Source organism: Gossypium hirsutum, chromosome A11 (genome assembly GCF_007990345.1).
Source record: "Gossypium hirsutum isolate 1008001.06 chromosome A11, Gossypium_hirsutum_v2.1, whole genome shotgun sequence".
Lineage (NCBI taxonomy): Eukaryota > Viridiplantae > Streptophyta > Magnoliopsida > Malvales > Malvaceae > Gossypium > Gossypium hirsutum.
Genome location: NC_053434.1, coordinates 115,558,872 through 115,579,408, shown reverse-complemented (window position 1 = coordinate 115,579,408; position 20,537 = coordinate 115,558,872). Strand labels below are relative to the sequence as shown.

General features: G+C 31.2%; 1 protein-coding gene across 1 annotated transcript; it reads right to left on the bottom strand.

The window, feature by feature from the left end:
* Positions 1 to 10,830: 10,830 nt before the first annotated feature.
* On the bottom strand, positions 10,831 to 14,736 carry LOC107942982 (probable disease resistance protein At1g61300). The gene is made up of 2 exons (XM_016876710.2): positions 14,566 to 14,736; positions 10,831 to 13,830 (listed from the first exon to the last, which is right to left on the bottom strand). Exon 2 carries the CDS (start codon positions 13,810 to 13,812, stop codon positions 11,035 to 11,037), a length of 2,778 nt encoding a protein of 925 aa, XP_016732199.1. The 5' UTR covers positions 13,813 to 13,830; positions 14,566 to 14,736; the 3' UTR covers positions 10,831 to 11,034.
* Between the last annotated feature and the right edge of the window lie 5,801 nt (positions 14,737 to 20,537).

Sequence of the window (20,537 nt, the reverse complement as noted above, 5' to 3'; positions counted from 1 at the left end):
CTCCCAAGAACAATAAAAAAAGTTCCCCTCAACACTTTGTTTGCATATCTCTTCATTCTCACTCTCTGTAGTATTTGGCTCTTCGTCCAGACTGGGTGAATTAACCTCCATAATCACCACTATGTCTTTCCCCATGCCTCCTCGTTGCATTACCGTATCAACAAAGTTAATTTTGATTTTAATTTTTTATTAAATTTGAATTATTTTAGATTTTGATTGTTTTTGATTTATTGTATATTTTAATTAATAAAAAAATATAAATGCTGCAGTTAAATAATACATATGTTAAAGTTGCAATGTTAATTTATGATTCATACAACTCATTGGTAATCAGTTTGGTCATATCTATTACAAAATCATGCATTTTCACTCTTCCATTTCCTACATTTTCTAACAAGCAATTATCAACTAATGTTCTTAGGATAGTCTGACACTTGTCAAAGCTTTTGCTTCCATGTTACCCATATCCTCTATTAATCCCGTTCCAATCTAATCCCTTATCAATTATTCCTTCAGGATTCTTGAATCTTCACGATACGATGTGTAACTATAGAAACAAGTTCTATTCTTTGATCATTCAATCGGTTGTAACTGAATCTCATTTGCTGATGATTTGTTAAGGTTTTGTTGGGGTTAAATTAAGACTCAAAGCTCATGAAATCATGACCTCTCTCCCAACTTTAAATGTATGAATAAATATGGATGATATAAATATATATGAATAGAAATCAAAAAATTAAAAGTGTTGGTATTTATTCTTGCAAATATTCAATTTAATGAATAAAAAATACAAGTTGAATAACTTGAGGTGTGTTGGATACTGTCTTTAAGGATATTTAGCCGGACCTACAACTAATGTTATACCAAATCTTTGAAGTCGGTTAATCTTTTATTTTCTAACTTTTTACTAAACTATAATACTTAGACAGCATAGACGACCATATAAAAGCTAATCCAAGTGCACTAAGTGCTTGGAAACTTAAGGTTTAACCGAGGTTTACAATTACAAAAGAAGAAAACACATTTATTAATACACAATACAATTATAATATGATACACACTTCTCTTTTATATCGTTACAAGAATGAAAGCTCCTACCTCTATTTATAGAGTTTAGTGGCAGTTGGATTATTGATACATGTCAAAATCCTTACAATTAATTTTACAAATATTTAATAATTAGAATATTCATGTATAATATCTAGTCTTATAGATAATATCCTATTTCTTTATTTTATATTTTAGAATCTTTCAAAAGAAAATACTTTTAAAGGATAAGTTTGGCTTTTATCCAAAAGTTGCATTGGCTTCCAACAGTATATATAAGAATTTCATTGGCTAAAAATAACAAATATAAGTGAAAAAGTTTGAAAATAGTTCAATGAATTAGGATCTAATTAAAAATAATTTCAATTGATTAAGCTATTTATAATTGGCTAAATATAAGTTTTATTAATTAAAAAGTTTATTTTTCTTGAACTCTAAAAAATCTAATAAAAAATAATATCAAAAATTAAAAGGTTCAAAAATCCATTATCACAAATCCACCTTCTCAACTTGATTCCCTCTAACTCATGAAATATAAAGATTTATAAAAAATGTCTCAAAATCTCTCTTTAAGAATATGGGATTTGATTCCCTTGAAATATCTCAAATTTTCCTACATGTATCTCGTTTTGTTGATAAAGAATATTATGAAGGAAAAGTATTGAATGAAAAAGGAAGACACCATAAACAAGCATCAAAATACAATAATCAAAGCTTATTACAACCAAAAAAAGAAAAGAGGTTTGATTCAAATAAATAATACAGCTTGCAATTGCATTCATCAAAGTTGCCTAGAAACAAGATAACATAAATAATCCCAATGTCACTCACTGATTTCCACCCCTCCTCTACCGCTACATAAATAGAAAATGAGAGAGCTGGTGAAGATGATCGGATTTGAGGAAGACTAAAAGGCATCCTTTTTAATTTCCGACAATCTATTAAATCAACCCATTTAAGAGATTCACAGACCACTACTGTATCAACATTGCAAATACTCTTCAACTCAAGTAGCCATTCCAATTCAAGTTTCTTTAATTTTAGAAGGCTAAATTTCATGATAGGCATTTGGACCGATTCAAAATCTAATGCTATTATTTCCTCCAATTGGACACATAATGAAACCTCAAACACTTCTATATTTAACGGGACGCAGTTTGGAGAGAACTATTTTTTTCATATTTTTTACATCCCTTATTTCAAGATATGTAAGAGAGGAAAAGGTGCCAAGTGAGGTTAGGACAACATAAATAGCAGTTACGAACATACAATTCCTCAATGTCACGTGGAAACATAATCTGATTCTATAATCGTGTTTAAAAACTTTTAAATTTATATGAATTTTGTTCACCATATGATGTAAGAAGCTAGAAAATATTTTTAGGAAAGTTGAAATTAAATTTTAATTTTTATAATAATAAAAATATAATTTTATCATTTGAATAGTATATATTTTTGTAAAAATATAATATTTTTATATTTAAATTTTTTATATAAAATAAATAGTCAGAAAATTTTAGGATTTCGATTCACACCTCTTTAGTCTAATAAAAAAATCAATAGAATACTTATCATAATATATTACGAGGATTAAACTAATAATTTCACCCTTGCACAACGAACGAATTAACACCAAAATAACAACAAAATAATTTAACAAAACGTCACTATCCTTGGATTATAATCGAAATCGGAGATTCAAAGCAAAAGAAAAGGAAAAAACTCAAAGAGAGAAAGGGGGGGGGAAGAACTAAATAGAAAACAATAACAGAGAGAAAAAACGTGAAAGGAGGTGAGAGAATAATGGACGGTTTAATAAATCAATAAGCTCATCCTTATCAACAATCTAATAAAAATAAAAGATAAACCCAAAAAGTCAAACTTAACATAATATCAAAATTAATAGAAAAAATCCAAAAAAAAAAAATTAAATTCAAGAACTAAAACAAACATTTAAGATACTTAACCACCATACCAATTACCAAATCAAATTATTTAACATATCTTAACCACCATACCAAATCAAATTATTTAACATACTTTACCAATCTAAACACAACAAAAGTGGGGCGTTACAATGAGTTTCTTCCTGCATTTTGGGTTTCATGGAGCTAGTCGTAGAGCATTGGCTTTGGTCATTGGGCTCATCAAGCTGAAGAATGGTCTTGGGTCTACCAGCGTAGATGGCTTGGTGCATGAATTTTGACCCCCAGTCCAATCAACTTGACTTTCGTATTGGTTTGGCTGCCAGAGTCATATGATTACTGGAGTGGAGTGGCAAAAATAAATATGGTAGTTGGGTATTTAATGCCCTTCCCAGAAAGTCCAAGTTGCACCGAACCAGGGAGCTTGGAGTTTGAGGTTTCTCAGTTTCTGCAGTCCAGGCTCCATATACGTAGAGATTGTTGTTTTTGAGTTGGCCTTTGAGGACCCAGGTCCTCGTTGATGGGGAGCTGCTCATCATTTATGCTGCATATAGAGATGGTCGGGAGACTTCAAAGAGATGGGAAGGGAAGACAAGGGATACTTATTAAACAATTCCTCAACGACTGTTTAAGTGAAAGTGATGCATACATTTATTCATTTTCATAATTAACATATTGTTATTTTTATCATTACAAATTTAATTATTATTAGAGCTAAACAAAGTTGGTAATTGCTGCTAACATACAAGCACTCTAAAGTTTTACAATTTACAAACAAAAGCTGATGACATGAGAGCTTCATCAACTGTATGTAACCTAGGAAACAATCGTCTTATCCAAACGGAGTAGGTGGATGCCACAGACATGGAGGTGGTGGTGACCGTGGCGGCGGAGGAGGTCGAGGTGATGGAGGAGGGCTTTTGAAGTGAACAGGAGCATTGATTCTGGGTGATGGTGGAGTTATTCGCCGACTCCTCCTAGACAAAGCTTTCAACTCTTTTGAGAAATCATCCGATGGTGATAGAGGAACAGACTCAGCCGCCTCAATTACCAGGTTAAGCTGCGAAAACGTAAGGGCATTTATCAACAGGAAAGCAAGCAAGTAAGACTCCACTTCCATTTCCGAAGCTCCCCTTTTTTGTAAACTAACAAGGGGGCCTGGTCTTTTATGAAGTCTTGATTGTAGCTTTCAAGGATGGGGAAAATATACTTTTATTTAAATGTAATGAAATTATTGGTTACACTGTTGTTAAAATATTTAAAAAAATAAGTATATTAGATTTTTTAAAGTTATTTGTAAAATAATAAATAAATTATCACTATATCTAATATAAAAATATATAAATAATAATTTTTAAAAGTATTTTATTAATATTTAATAATAAAATGAATGATGATATTAAAAAAACTGATTTATCAATCCTATCAACTCCTTTAGTTCAACTTTGGTGGGCATTGAGATTTAATTAATGCACCTATCATGTGTTTTTGAGGAAAATGCAGCTACAATATTTAATTAAAAGACAGTTTGTATTTTTATGACTTCGTGACCGTGATTAAAAATTTTAAATTTATATAAATTTTGTATGCATTTGATGTCATGTCTAATATACTGAAATTTGCTGCTTATCGTCAGTAAGTAGAGAGAAAGATGGATTAGCCTTTTACCATTTTACCATTTTAACTTGTACTTGTTTTGGATTTTTATTATATTTCAAAGGGTTGTTGCGTAGGTTTCAATATTTCATAGCTTTTTTGTTTTCAAAGTGGGCTCTTTAAAAGTTAATTAAATATTTTAATTTAAAGTTTAGTGTCTAAAAAATTAGATTACGATTTAAAGTTCAAAAAGTTCTTATTGATAGGCCATCTAAGTACCTTTCAAAAAGAAAAATCTTGGGAAATAATCCTAAAACATAAATGTTTTGTGAATTAATTTTTATAATTAACTTGTTTAATTTAGACTGAATTAATTTACATCTTTAACAAATTAAGTTTATCATACTTTTACTCAAATAAGGACACGTGACAAGTTAGAAGGTCACCTAGACAACAAATTCGCCAACCACCAATTGGAAGGCTACCCCAAGTTTCATCTCCCGTCCTAACTATCTAGACAAGCAAGAACCACTCATTACTTTGAACCCTTGACCTTTTGTTAAAAATGTGATATTGTTGGTTACTAAATCTCGTGTGAGCTCAACTACTCCGCACTGTCGTATTATAATGAACAATAAGATCTGTCTCATCACAGGCATCCTCATCCCATCACAGACATCCTCCCCACACGTTCCATAATGATGGCTAGATGGCAAATTTAGCACGTTAACAATACCTTCACAGGACCCCCTCCAATAAATACCCTCAAGAACGATGAAGAAATGATTGACTCTCCAAACATACAAACGTATACTCTGTCAACTTACCCTCAACACTTCGCCTACATACTCTTTTCAATCTCACTCTCTATAGTCCCTAGCTCTCCGCCCTCAATTGGGTGAAACAACCTCCAAAATCACCACCATGTCCTTCCCCATATCTCCTCTTTGTTGTGTTACTGTATCAACAAAGTTAATTTTGGGCTTTATTTTTATTAAATTTGAATTATTTTAGGTTTTGATTGTTTATTATTTATTGTATGATTTTAATTGATCAAAAATATAAATGTTAGAGCTAAACAACATGTGTTAAAGTTGCAATGTTAATTCATGATTCATTCAACTTATGGGTGATAAGTTTAGCCATATCTCTAACAAGATCATGCATTTTCACTCTTTCATTTCCTACATTTTCTAACAAGCAATTCTCTATTAGTTTTCTGAGGATAGCTTGGCCCTTGTCAAAGAGTACTTCTATGCTACCCATATCCTCTATTAGTCCCTTTCCAGTCCAATTCCTTATCAATTATTCCTTTAAGATTCTTGAATCTTCACGATACGATGTGTAACTATAGAAATAATTTTGGATTCTTTGATCATTCAATCGGTCGTAACTGGAAGATGTGTCACGAAACTAACTAAAAATTTGATTAAAACAAATTCACCTATCAATTAATAGTATAGCTACAGTGAGCAAAAATATCGTTCCCACAAAGACTAAAATTACTAGTAATTACCGTTTTTCTATTATTTAATCGAATAATTTGAGTGCTTGATTAAAAACTAAAATTAACTAAATTAATTAACTAATGAACACGACAAAGAATAAATTAAGAAAATAATCGGTTAACAACCAAGTAGTGAAATAATACCTAGGAAAGAATTCGCCTAGATTTCATTTGTCATTATCAATCTAAATTTTGCAATTTGTTTACTTAACTCCTTGATACATAAAACCCCCTAAATTATGCTAATAACTCTTTCGAGCATAAGAGCAACTGACTCTAGATTGATTAATTGATTTTTTTTCTAATTAAAACCCCTATTATTGTATTAACTCGTGCTATGGATTCCTCTATTAGATTTGACTCTAATTCATTATATTTTTGTCGTCCTATTTCTAATATTGCATGCAACTCCACTCAATTACACGAGATCTACTCTTAAACAGGGTCTATTCAACCTCCAATTTAAGCACATCAAACATGGATTAATAATCTAAAAAATATTAAACCAAGAATTATGCGCACATAATTGAGAACAAGAAACTAAGTATTTATTGCATAAAATAAAAATCAAAAGACAGAATCTATCATAGGGTTCATCTCCTCATGTATTTAGAAAATTAGTTCATGCTTAAAAGTAAAAACATCCAAGATACAGTATAACCGAAAGAACTAAAGAAACCCATGATAACTTCTTGAGAAATTAATTGGGAATATTCAATCTTGACGGAAATCTGCTTCGAAGTCAGCTTCAATGGTGTTTTTCGAGTTGTTTTCTTGAATATTCTCTAACGGCTCACTCTTATCTTCTTATTTTTGTCATATATTCATAATTTGGTATGCAATCCCATGAAATCAGCACGGCCTACCACACGCTCATGTGGTCTGGCCGTGTGGAATGGTTCAGCCCATGTGGCTCTTGTAGCTTGCTTCGACACTCCGATTTTCACTCGTGTTTTGCTCTTTTTGCACTCAGGTGGTCTATTAAGCATTAAAACATGAAATTAAAGAATTAGGAGCATAAAATTCACAATTAATATCGAATAATCGCCTAAAAATGCATTAAGAATAAGGTTAAAACATGTTAATTTTTAAAACTTATCATTGGATCTCATTTGCTAATACATCATGTCTTTGATATCGATGTAACTCAATATGTTACGACTGAATTCCGCCAATGCATTCTTCCATATTAGAATATTGTATTCACCTCTCATGCTACTGACAATTGTAACTATTGCCAATGGCAAATCGACACAACGCTTAATGATAGATCTTGCAATCGTTAGTAAATCTGTTGAATTCATTAGATTTTGACCAACCTTGTCTAAAAATAATGTCCATGCATCTACTTCCAGAAGCGGATCAATTTTTATGACTTAACAATCCATTGGTCAACATACACCTAATGGTCGAGACGTCAACACTATTTTAGCCCTAGAAGACCTAAGAATTCCATCTTTTTCAAGGAAAAATCTCTCACATATATCATCCAAGATTAAAGCAAATCTACCCTTTTCACTCCAAAATTTGAACAACCTCCTTATTCTTAAATTTTCATCTTCATCTTCGAAAGTATTGACATTCATTGCCTTTGCATTGCCTTCGCAATCTTATTTTGCAGTTCAATAACACTATCTCACTACAGTGACCCATACTATGATCTCAAACTTGATTTTCCCTTTTAAGAGTTCATTGTTGGCAAGATTTACAAAACTTGTTTTCTCAACTCCTAGCTTTCCATAAATTCCGACCTTTGAAACCTTATTATTCCTTAAGTATCTCATATCTCATTCTTTTTAAATTATACTATGTCAACCACTAAGCTCGATGTTGGCAACACTTGACCAATCCACAAAACATCATCGACAACCAAAGCATCTAAAAATCTACCTTTTCCAAGTAGTTCTGCAACTTCTTCCTTCTTACCAACATTATTTACAAGAAATCCACGAGAGAAAAAACTGCTAGCTTTAACTTTGGATTCGAGCTTAAATATTTCCCCCAATTTTCCTTTCGACAATTGCTGGATCAAATGCAAGATTTGAGACTTTGGCTTAGTGGGCTGATTTTGGTATGGTAAATTGAGCCTAGCAGGGAATTAGTTGCTTCTACTGTCAACAGGAGAGTAATTAAATAAAATTCTTTGTCTTTTACTTCATACTAATTGTATTCCTGCTATTTCTTTTTGTTATAACAATTGCTGAGCTGGCTTAATTGTTGAGAATCAATTTTACATGTATATGAATGAAAATTGTATGGGAAAGGAGTTTTCAGTTTTTCCTTCTAGAGTCGAGTGGTTATGCCCTAAAGAGGCATACTTTTAAACTTCAAGTGAATCACAAACGACTACTCCATTAACACTACAAATACCCTTCAATTTCTGTAGATTTCACAGTGAAAATAGCCTTAACTGTGGTAGATGAAATGCCATCGTAACTTGATCCTATTCATGTTCTAATACTATTATTTCCTTTAGCTTGTTACGCTCCGTAAAGCTAAGCTCTTGTACAATTTTTTCATGTTTTTACTATTATATGTATCAAGAAATTTAAGAGAAGAATGTGCTAAGTGAGACAAGGATAAACTTGGAGAAAAAGGGATATCTTTCACCACAATTGAAATTGCACTCCTTAGTATATAACTCTTCAACATGTGAAAGTATTAATTTGATTGGTATTGGCAACTACCCATGTCTTTGATTTTTCAAAGATATAGCTGTCAGAATTTTGGCACCAGAAATAAGAAAATTTAAGGCAACGAAAGTTGGGTTGAAATTTGGCATGGAATAATTTCAATTTTGGTCCCTAATTGTATAGGGACTTTGCAAGTTGATCCTTGAACCTCAACTATAAATAGGCCTAACCATTTCTCATTTTCTACATCCCACATTTGCTATTCTCTACTTAAGGCATTGTTCTCTCTCCCTATTTGTAAATTTTCACTTGTATTTTGGGAGTGAAATATATTTGGTAGTGCCCGAGGACGTAGGCAAAATTTGCTAAACCTCGTTAAAATTCTGGTGTTCTTTATTGTTTATTTTTGCATATTTTGTGAGTGTGATTGTAGCGATTTATTGTGCTATTAAATTACGATAGAGGGATATTCTGGCTAGGAAAGACCTGGTACTTAAGTGATCCTTGTGATTCACCTTTTTTTCCTGAGAATTGAACTTAGTGTGATTTTTCAGTACAATAATTTTACTCTTTTCTACGCTTCCGCGCAACAATTGGTATAGATATCACAATCACATAACGCATTGTACTTTCTTGTATTAATTTCCTCCACCCACCCTCTCTCACTCATGTGGATGATGTATTCAAGAGATTCTTTTCGACCATGCAAAGCTTGGACATACCCATTTAAGTTGCGCAAATAGTAAAACCTCCCTTTAAGGATTTCCATTTTCTTCAATTCACAAACCTCTTCTCTTCTTATCAATGTTTCACCAACAATCATGTCTTGAATGCAAGAAAGTTTCGATTATATTCGATCAGGAATCTCATGTAGGTTTCCTATATGTGTTGCTCCAAGGTTCAACTCCTTTTAAGACATGAAAACTTATTAAAATTAGGTGATTTGTTTATAAAATATTATTAAAAAACATGTAACGATCAATGATTAAAATGAGAAAAATATGTAATGGTGAGTGACTGAAATTATAAAAGTATATAATGATAGTACTCATATTACAAACTTTTTATCTTCCATACCCAAAATAAAAAGTTATGAAAGTTATAAGTTTGCTCTTTTATATTTAACCATAGATGTGATAAGATACTGGTGTATTTAAAGCAAAATTAATTTTCCAATGTTAAATTTTGCAAAGGCAGGTTTTATGGGTACTTTTATGGTTTAGCAACTAATTTATAAAATATTAATTAAAAAAACTAATGTGTAAAATAAGGATATGAATATGATATTTTAAATATATAAAAGAATTAATGAATTAAATATGAATTTAAATTAATGAATTTGCATAGGTGCCTTGTATTATAGTGTTAATTTATTCCATAATGTTGGCTTAACAGAAGAAAGAACGAGCTTGCATTTTATTTTATTTTTACATGGACATGAATTGCGGCCAATAAACTAGTAGCCTAGCTAGTGAAAAATGATTTGTTAAGGTTTTGTTGGAATTAAACTAAGATTCAAAGCTGGTGAAACCACGTTGACTCGCCCAACTTTCAATATTGTATGAATAAATATAGACGATATATGTATATATGAATAAGAAAAACGGAATTAAAAGTGTTAGTATGTTAGACATTGAATTTAAGGATATTTTGTCGTATAGTGTAGAAAACAGTCAACAAATTTAAAAGAAGGAGAAGATGAGCGAGAGGAAAACGATAGATTTCCTTAAGGTGTATAAAAGTGAAAATGAGTCATGTATATATAAGAATTTTATTGGCTAAAAATAACAAATGTAAGTGGATTGAATTAATTAAAAATAGTTTCAATCAATTAAGTTATTTATAGTTTAGCTAAATATAGATTTTACAAATTAAAAAACTTATTTTTCTTGAACTCTCAAAAATTAAATAAAAAATAATTTCAAAAACAAAGAGATTTAAAAGTACACTAATTTTTTGAGTCCAATACATAAATCCTCCTTCTTAACTTAGTTCTTACTAACCTAATGACTTTTAAACAAATGTCACAAAGTCTTTGTTTAAGAATATAGGATTTAATTCTTTTAAATTATCTCAATTTTTTGTACATGTATATCGCTTTGTTGATATAGAATAAAGTAGAGAATGGAAAAGCAAGACACTATAAACGAGTATCAAAATAATAAAAATATTCAAAGCATATGACGGCCAAAAAAGAAACGAGGTTTGATTCAAATAACTAATACAACTTGTAATTGCATTCATCAATTTGCCTAGAAACAAAGAAAATATAAGTCATGCCATTGTCACTCACTACTCGACTGCTAGTAGTCTTCAGAAAAATCTTTTAAGTGCTTAAAAAAGTCACGAATGGCTCCAAAAGAGACTGGGCATGGTAATCATCCCATTCCACTGATTTCCACCACTCCTCTGGCGTTACATAAATGGAAAATGAGAGAGGTGAAGATGATCGGATTTGGGGAAGACTAAAAGGCAGCCTTTTTAATTTTCGACAATCTCTTACGTCAATCCATTTAAGAGATTCACAAACCACCACGGCATCAACTTTGCAAATGCTCTTCAACTCAGGTAGGCATTCCAATACAAGTTCCTTTAATTTCAGAAGACAAAATTCCATGGTAGCCCTTCCTCTTTCGTTTGATTCAAAATCTAATGCTATTATTTCCTCCAATTGGACACATAATGAAATCTTAAGCACTTCTAATTTTAGCGGCATGCAGTTTGGAGAGAACAACTTTTTCATATTTTTTACATCCCTTATTTCAAGAGATGTAAGAGAGGAAAAGGTGTTAAGTGAGGTTAGGACAAACCTGGAGAAAAGCGGATAGTTTTCGTGACAACAGAAAGTGCAGTTACGAACGTACAATTCCTCAATGTCACGTGGAAGCATAATCTGATTGGAGATATTACAATCCCGTAATTTAATGCTTTTTGTTGCTATACTTACCGGAGATTGTCTTTTGCCCACATGGATGATATATTTACGAGGCTCTTCTCCATCATGACAAGCTTGGAGATACATGCTCAAGTCGCGGAAGTCGTAAAACCTCCCTTTAATCATTTCCAATTTCTTCAACTCACCAACGTCCTTCCCACTTATCAATGTTCCAATAACATTCAAATATTGAAGGCAAGAAAGTTTGGACAATATTCCATTCGGGATCTCATGTATGATCGAATGTTCTAGATTTAGGTACTTGAGACTCAACAGGTTTTCCAACCCATGAGGGACTTCCTTGATTTTTGTTCCTTGAAGATCCAACTCTTTTAAAACTCGAAGCTTTGACAAAAATGGCACATCGTCTAACTTTTTACAGAAAGCAAGCAATAATTCAGTGAGATTCTTCAAATTTGATATGGAATTTGGGAGACTCTTGATAGGATTCCCAGAAAGATTAAGAATCTTGAGTCCATCCATATGGTTGAAGAAACCTTCCGGAATACCCTTTATACCACAATCAGCCAGCAACAATGTTGTGAGCATCGGACACTTTGGTGGTGACATTTCCAAAGGATACAGAACTTCTAACATCCGATTCCTCATCAATGAAACCTTCTCCAAATCCTCACTCCATTCTTGCACATTTGGTGGCTCCCTTAATCCCATGCCAGCTTTTACCAAGAATCGAGGTTTTGTACTTTTGATATGTAATGCCATGTCCCTTGTAAGATCATGCATCTTTACCCGTCTTTTATTGCATGCCATATACCTCGTATGACCATGCATCTTTACCCCTCTTTTATTGTATGCCATATCGCTTATAAGACGATACTTCTTTACCAATTCAGAAAAATCTTCTAACAAACAATTGTTTTTGAGTCTATTAATTATTGCATGACCCTTGTCAAATTCTGCCTGCCTGCTATCCATTTCTTCCACAAGCCCTTCCGCAATCCATAGTTTAACAAGCTCTCTCTCTTTAATTCTCCAATCTTCAGGATATAAAGCACAACTGAGAAAACAACGTTGAAGTTTTAGATCATTCAAACGATCATAACTAAATCGCAGCTGCTGGAACACCTCATCTTCCAATTCATTAACACTTTGTTTGTGTTCGCTTAATTCCTTTAGTGCGTTCCTCCATTCAGAAAGGTCATCAATGCCCTTCATGCAAGAAGCTACAGTAATTACTCCCAAGGGCAAACCCGCACAACGCTTAGCAATCTTTTTTGCAATTGGTTCCACCCCTGGAACATTTAGAATATCACGACCCACCTTTTCCGAGAACAACTTCCATGCCTCTTCTTCCACCAAAGGCTTTACTTTAATTGCTCTACAACCCATTTTTCGACACACATCAAATGAACGCGTTGTCAACACTAATTTATTCCCAACAGACGGTTCAGGAATTCCTACTTTCTCAAGGGAAACCTCCTGCCATAGGTCATCCAAGATGAACACAGGCCTTCGCTTTCGTGACAATGCTTCAAGCAGCATCCCTGCCCTTCTTGTTTCACATTCATCACCACAAAAAGTTACTTTGATTTGACTTGCAATGTCTTTTTGTAGTTTAGCAATACTCATCTCCTTGGATACAGTGGTCCAAATCACAACATCGAACTTCCCCATCTCTTTTAAGAGTTGATTGTTTATAAGCTTCACGATGCTGGTTTTCCCCACACCACCCATCCCCCAAACTCCAATCTTTCCAACCTCATCATCCATTAAGCACTGCCAAATCTTTTCCACACAAGCATTTGCACCTTCGCCCGATAAAGTTGTTGTCGACAAAACCTGTCCAATCCATTGAGGATTGTCAACCACCAAACCTTCCTGAAATTTGCCTTGTTGAATAAGTTCCTCAACTTCTCTTGTCCTCTTTAACACATCGTCTGCATGAAATCCACGTGTAAGAGTACTGCTTTCACCGATTCGTTCATTAAGGTTTTGAACTTCGCCATTGATTCTTTCGACATTTTCCAACCATATCTGGAATTCCGTCTTGAGTTTCTTTCTTGGCTGCAGCTCTGCGTTCATTCTAGAATCCGTATCTTCCTTCACACCATTCAATTCTGTCAATTTTCTTTTCAGGTCATTCACATGCTGATCAAGGCTTCTGTGATTGTCCAAGCGTTTATCAATCTTATTCAGAATAAAGTCCATGGCTTTCAGTTAAGAGTACTGCAAAACATGTAATATGTTAGAAACCAAATAATAATAATGCATAGTCAGCTGTATGTATCTAAACATGGCTAAAAAATAACGTCATTTTCTTAATAGATTCCACAAGATCTTTTAGAAGTTATAAAATATGTAATAAAGAAATTTCCCCTCACGAATGACAAATTGAAATTAATAGAACATACATATCTAGAGTTTCCAAATAAATTACCATGTATGAGGAATTCTAATATGTTATTATATGATGATTCAATGCAATAGCAGCGTTTGTTGTTTGAGTGCCGTTTTTCATAGTATGTTAACATGCTAAAATATCTGCATACTGTCAATAAGTTCCCTGTTTCACCTCCGGAATAGGAGATTACAAATCCTAATCTCAATTCCAATGCTAGGATAATCCCTCTTTTTTACTCTTCTACAGTAAAATGTGGCTAATGGGATATTGGAAGCACATTTGCTGTAGTTGTAACAAGCTAGAACACAAATCATAAACAACTTGTGTCAACATCTTAGTGACCTATGTTAAAGAGTCTTGCTTTGCTTTTTTCTATATTCGACACATATTCAAATATAAGATATGCAGATGTGATCTTCCTAAAATATGAAGAAATACATTCACCCTTGAAGTGGGAGCAAAAAGCAATGTGTGTCATTGCAAGCATGAAAAGGAACCAAGTTTGTCGCAGTTTATGAGACTTGAAAAAACAAAATAAAAATGTGGAATTCAACAAATACCTTTTCTGACTAACTTGTTTGAAGACGATGACCGGAGGGGAAAAAAAGAGAGAGGAAAGCACCACAAATGAGGAAAAGCAGCAAAAGAAATTGGTTGGTTGCTGATAATATGATTGACAATAAGTGATAGAAGAGAGTCACTTATGTAGCTGTCTTTCACTCACCTAAACTTATCCAATTACTTTCACCTAACACAAAAGGAAACCAATGCTGAAAGCGGATCAAAGTAGGGAATTATACTTTTCAAAGTGGAATATTAATGGAAAAATATTTTTTATTAACAAAAAAAGTTTAAGTTAAATGGTAATCATAAAAGTATTATATTTTTAATAACAAAAAATAAATTCAGAAAATAATACAAAAAAGTAAATATTTTCTAAAGGTATATTAAATTAGAAAATAATTATATATTTGGGAAGGATAAAAGTACTTTTAGTCTTTAATTTTGGAAACTTTCAAAGTTCATTTTCTTTTAAGATTTTTAAAGTTGAAGTTTAACATTTAAATTGTTGGTATATGAATTAATTCATTTTGAATTATTGTTTTTAAATTTGTTAATTTTTTATAATTAAATTAAAGCTATGCATAATTTTTATAAAATAATATTTATTAATGTACCAATTATTAACCCAAAAGTTAAGAATAAATATAAATATAGATGATTTTTAAAATTTTAACAAATTCTTTTTATAAATGAATAAATAAATTTATTTTTTAAACCAAAAACTTAGTCAAAGAAGGCTGCTATGAAACTCTAAGAAAAGAAAGGTTGGGTCCAATCACTTTTTTAGCGTTCTCACGTTATTTTTCTTATTACAATATCATATTACAAGTTATTGTTATGCGGAGGGTTTACATTTTTCAACACATATGTGTTTTGGTTTAAATTATCTAGTTTTTTTTTTAATGTTAGTATACAATTAATTCAGTTTTTTTTAAATAAAAACGTTTAATATAATTAATTTAATATATACAAATAATTTCTATGCTAGGCGAATTTAGGGGTTGGCAGAGGTAAAGTTGCTATTTAAGTTTTTAAATTTTTTTAAATTTTAAATTAGTATATGTAAAATTGCACTTTAATTGTAATATCTCCAAAATTTTTACAGTAAATTATTATTCGTGATATAGTAAAATAAGAAAATAAAATGACAAAAAGGGAAATTTTGAGTTATGTCAATATTGGTAAGTATATTATGATATATTAATTCAAGAAATGACTAAATTGTAAAAATGAGAAAAGTTTTGTTGCACAAGAGTAAATACTTAAAATTTGGGGGTTAAAGTATAAATATAAAAAATTTGAAGGACCAATAGTGTAAATATTTTAAGGGTGTAATGATCTAGAAACTAAGGGAAATAAATTAATTAGGACCAAATTGAATAGATGAAGAACTATGAGGGACTAAATTGTAATTTTACCAAATTAAATGATGACTCAATGATGGAATTTTAAAAGATAATAAAGGGAAAAATAGTCAATTGGAAGAGAGGGAAATCTAGAAAGTAATAATGATGCTAGAGATATTTTGATATTTTATAATTATTTAATTAGATAAATAATAATTTATTAATATTTTAATATGATATTTTATTATTATTTTATTAGTATATAAAGAAAGAAAGATGAGAAATTCTCATCCATCTTTCCCATGCAAAACCAACGTGAGAAGAAGAAGAAGAAAAGAAATTTTCATTTCTTTACAATTTGGTCCTTCTACTAAAAATTTACCATTTTTACCCAAAAATTAAAAGAATTTCCATAGCTACCAAGAGAGAAAAATGTTAAGTAGACTATGGGAAGTTAGAATATCAAGTTGGATTCAAGAAATTGAAGCTTAAGGAGAGAGAAAATAAAGATTAAGATTGAAATCAATAGAACAAGCTAAGAACATCATGATTTAAATATATTTTTAAGTTTGATATTATTGAAAAAGCATGGGATTAATGTTAATGTAGAGTTTCCTTACATATGGTCCTATGTTCTTAATATGTTAATGAAGAGAAAACAAAAGAAAGTGAAGAGAAATACTGTAGAGAAAGAAAATAAGGGTGTTATAAACATTGTAAATAATATCTTGCACTAAAACAGTTTTGGACAACAGTAGTAGTCTAACTTTTAAAAATCATCAAAAATTTTATAAATCTAATTATAGGATGAATAAAATATTAAATTAAATATTATTGAGTCTAGTTTCTTATAAAATAAATTATGTAAGCAATTGAATTGTAAATCATGAGATATAATAAATTTTGTGAGACAAGGTCAGAATGATTTTGGGTTCCTCTATTCTGATTTTGGAAAATCATAAAAAATTGAATAAAAATAATTATGGGATTAAATTTATATGTTTAGAATTATTAATAAGTCTATTTTCAAGAGAAACAAACATGAATATCATTAAAATTCTGTACAAGGAGATAATTAATTTTTAGTGAAGAAGGGTCAGAACTGTCAGACAGCAGAATAGGGGTAAATTTAAACAATAAACTGTACTTATTTGATAAACTAAAAATTATTAAAATTTTATGGTAATAAGACATATGAGTCTAGTTTTAGGAAAAATTAGCGGATCTTAATTTGGAGTTCTATAGCTCCAGATATGAATAATTTAGTAACTATGACACAGATGGACTGCTTGAATATTCATAAATGTAAATAATAAAAAATATAGATAATGTTACTTACAAGTGTGTTATATACATTAAGGATGTGAAATGCAGAGGAGGAGGAGGAAAATATATATGAATATTCAGCTAGCATGACTAATTTGCATGTTTTAGGCTTAAGGACTAAATTGAATAAAAGTAAAACTTTAGGGGTAATTTTTTAAAAATGTCAAAAATGACCAAATTGAAGGGAATGAATTGTTTTATTATCTAAATTAATAAATTGAATGAAACTGTCAATTTAAGATCGGGTGAAAATTGGGAAAATGATAAATTACCAAAATGCCCCTAATCTTGATATTTCTGCAATTTCGCCAGATAAGTTCGTATAACTTGAATTATATTCTTAAATACTTGAAATGTATGTTATTGATGTGAATATGATTTTAATATTCATTGTATGAAAATTGATGAAACATTGATATATTTGATAAAAGGGGAAGAAATCCCGGTTGAATGAAAGGAAAATTTGATAGATCTCTGAAAAGGAATTGACGGTAAAAAGGATCTAGCCTGGACGGGTGATCCTATCCTGATATAGCCCTCCCAAAGAATATGTGTAAAATGGATTTAGCCCGGACGAGTAATCCGAATTAGGGTCTGAATTTAGCCTGGACTGGTAATTCAGATCTAAGCTCATTAGAGTAATTGTCGTTGCAGAGGATTTAGCCTGGACTAGTAATCCCGACAATAATCTATGAGTTTATATTACAGGGAATTTAGCCTGGACTAGTAATCCCGCTGTAAGGATGAGGTTCGCGGGAGTGTGCTTTCTGAAATGAAATGTTTAAGACCATAATTGAAAGATACCATGGCAACATGAAATGAAATGTGTATGACCATGGTTGAAAGATACCATGGCAACATGATATGAAATGTGTAAGACCATGGTTGAAAGATACCATGGCAACATGATATGAAATGTATAAGACCATGGTTGAAAGATACCATGGCAACATGATATGAAATGTGTAAAACTATGGTTGAAAGATACCATGACAACATGATATGAAATGTGTAAGACCATGGTTGAAAGATACCATTGCAACATGACGGGAAATGAATAAGACCATGGTTGAAAGGTACCATGGCAGCGTGACATGAAATGAATAAGACCATGGTTGAAAGATACCATGGCAACATGGCATGAAAAGAATAAGACCATGGTTGAAAGATACCATGGCAACATGACAGAAAATGAGTAAGACCACAGTTGAAAGACACTATGGCATCATGGTAAAGATAAATAAGACCGTGGATGGGAGATGCTATGACATCTATTGAACAATTGATATTCAGGTAATATGAATCAGATGACGAATGGTTATATGAAATGGTTGTGTGAAATGTTTACAAGAACTGGTCATATGGAAATATATGTACAAAATAGTTGTATGAAATAATTATGAAGATAGATAAACGAAATAAGAATAAGTACATGGAATATAATTTATGTTAAGTTTGATATAAACTTTACCGGAATAAATATACATAAAATATATGGAAATGAGGGAGAATGAAATATTGATATAATGAAATGATTGATATATACTTATGAATAAACAATAAGAGAATGATATGTTTCATGACATGTACATATATGATTATCTTTGATATGTTGATACAAGGAAATTATGTAAGTAAAGACAATTATTAAACTCAAGTGTGACATGTCGAGAAAATAAGTATATCAATACTGAATTTATATGAAATATGTGCAAGTATACTAACAATGATGTTGTTTGACGCTTAGACAAGTGCTAAGCTATTGATTTAATGGTAACATGTTTAATTATAAGGAGAATTGAAATGGTAAGTACTTAGATGAAAATAAAATTTAAGATTTTGTGAAAAAAAATTCTATGATCCCGATTTAATTCCGGTTGGTTTCTAATGTATGTTTGGGGCTTCGAGGGTTCAATAGAGAGACGTTATGATTATTTTCAAAATATGAATAATAAATGACTCAGAATTATCTGAAAATATTCAGTAAACTCCGATAATGCTCGTACCCTATTCCGGTAATGGATATGGGTAGAGAGTGTTACATTTAGTGGTATCAGAGCTACGATTTAGTCGGTTCTCGGACCAAACGTAGTATATGTGAAGTCTAAAAACACATGTCATTATAATATGTGATAGTGTGATATCTCTCGACTCTGATGATATTTGTTTTACTTATAGAAATAGATGTTTTTCAACCAAGCTAATTCCGATAATGCTAAAAGCGATACTCAAGTATATGAGTAGAAAGTTGATTATGATGAATCGGTACAAAAAAAAAGTATGAATAAATGTTTTATAATACATGTCAATGATGAATATTATGTTATATGTATTATTAAAAGCAAATTATATTACTATATGAAATATTATGCTGATGACTAAATTACAAAATATATAAAAGTAATATATGAAGTACATGATAAGGATTATTAGAGAATTATGAATGAATAGTGAATTTTGAAATATATTACATGTATTGAAGATACAGAAGATATAAGTATATGAATTATTGGTACAAGGATTAAATTGTAAGGCATGTAAAAGTATTATGCGAAAGGTGTAAAAGTGATATGCGCGCATGAAATAATTTACCCAAGTAGACAAGATTAGAACTACTAGGATATTAAGGGACCTCAGCATACTCTCTGATTACTAGAACGTTAGTGCTCTCTGATTATTAGTACATTCAGCACATTCGTACTCTCTGTATAGCACTTCAGTGTTCCCTATTTAATAGTGCATAATAATGCACCTCTGTATAAGTCTCGTATATCCGAAGTGTTCTATCTAGTCTACTGGGCCTCTGCTAAGTAAAAAGTAAATAATTTTCGTTACGAGGTAAAGGATTATCTCTAAGTAAAAATGTTAGTTATGATGAAGTAGAACTCGTAAAAGTACGAATAAATGTTTTATAATACTTGAGAATGATAAATGTTATATGAGTAAATATATGGAAATTAAATTATGATACTTTACGATCTATACCCCTTTACTAGTACAGTTATATACAATGAAATTCATGAGATTTATATTGATTAAGTTAAGAAGTGGAAAGTGAAAAGTTCAATGGTTGAACAATTGATAATACAGTTGGAGCTGAGAATGAGTTAATAGGTAAAGATGGGTTCTGAATAGAGACATCAATTTTTTTCTGCAAACTAGCTGGGATATACAGTACCACTGTTAAATAAAGAAGTTATTTATAGGAAAACCGATTTGTTCAAATATGGTATTTACAGAATGGTTAACTGAAAATTTCTTCCGAATTAGTTTCTTGAGTGAACTGAATGATGTGA

Excerpts from the sequence above, each read along its gene's own strand:
- LOC107942982 (XM_016876710.2), bottom strand. The coding sequence starts at position 13,812 with ATGGACTTTATTCTGAATAAGATTGATAAACGCTTGGACAATCACAGA.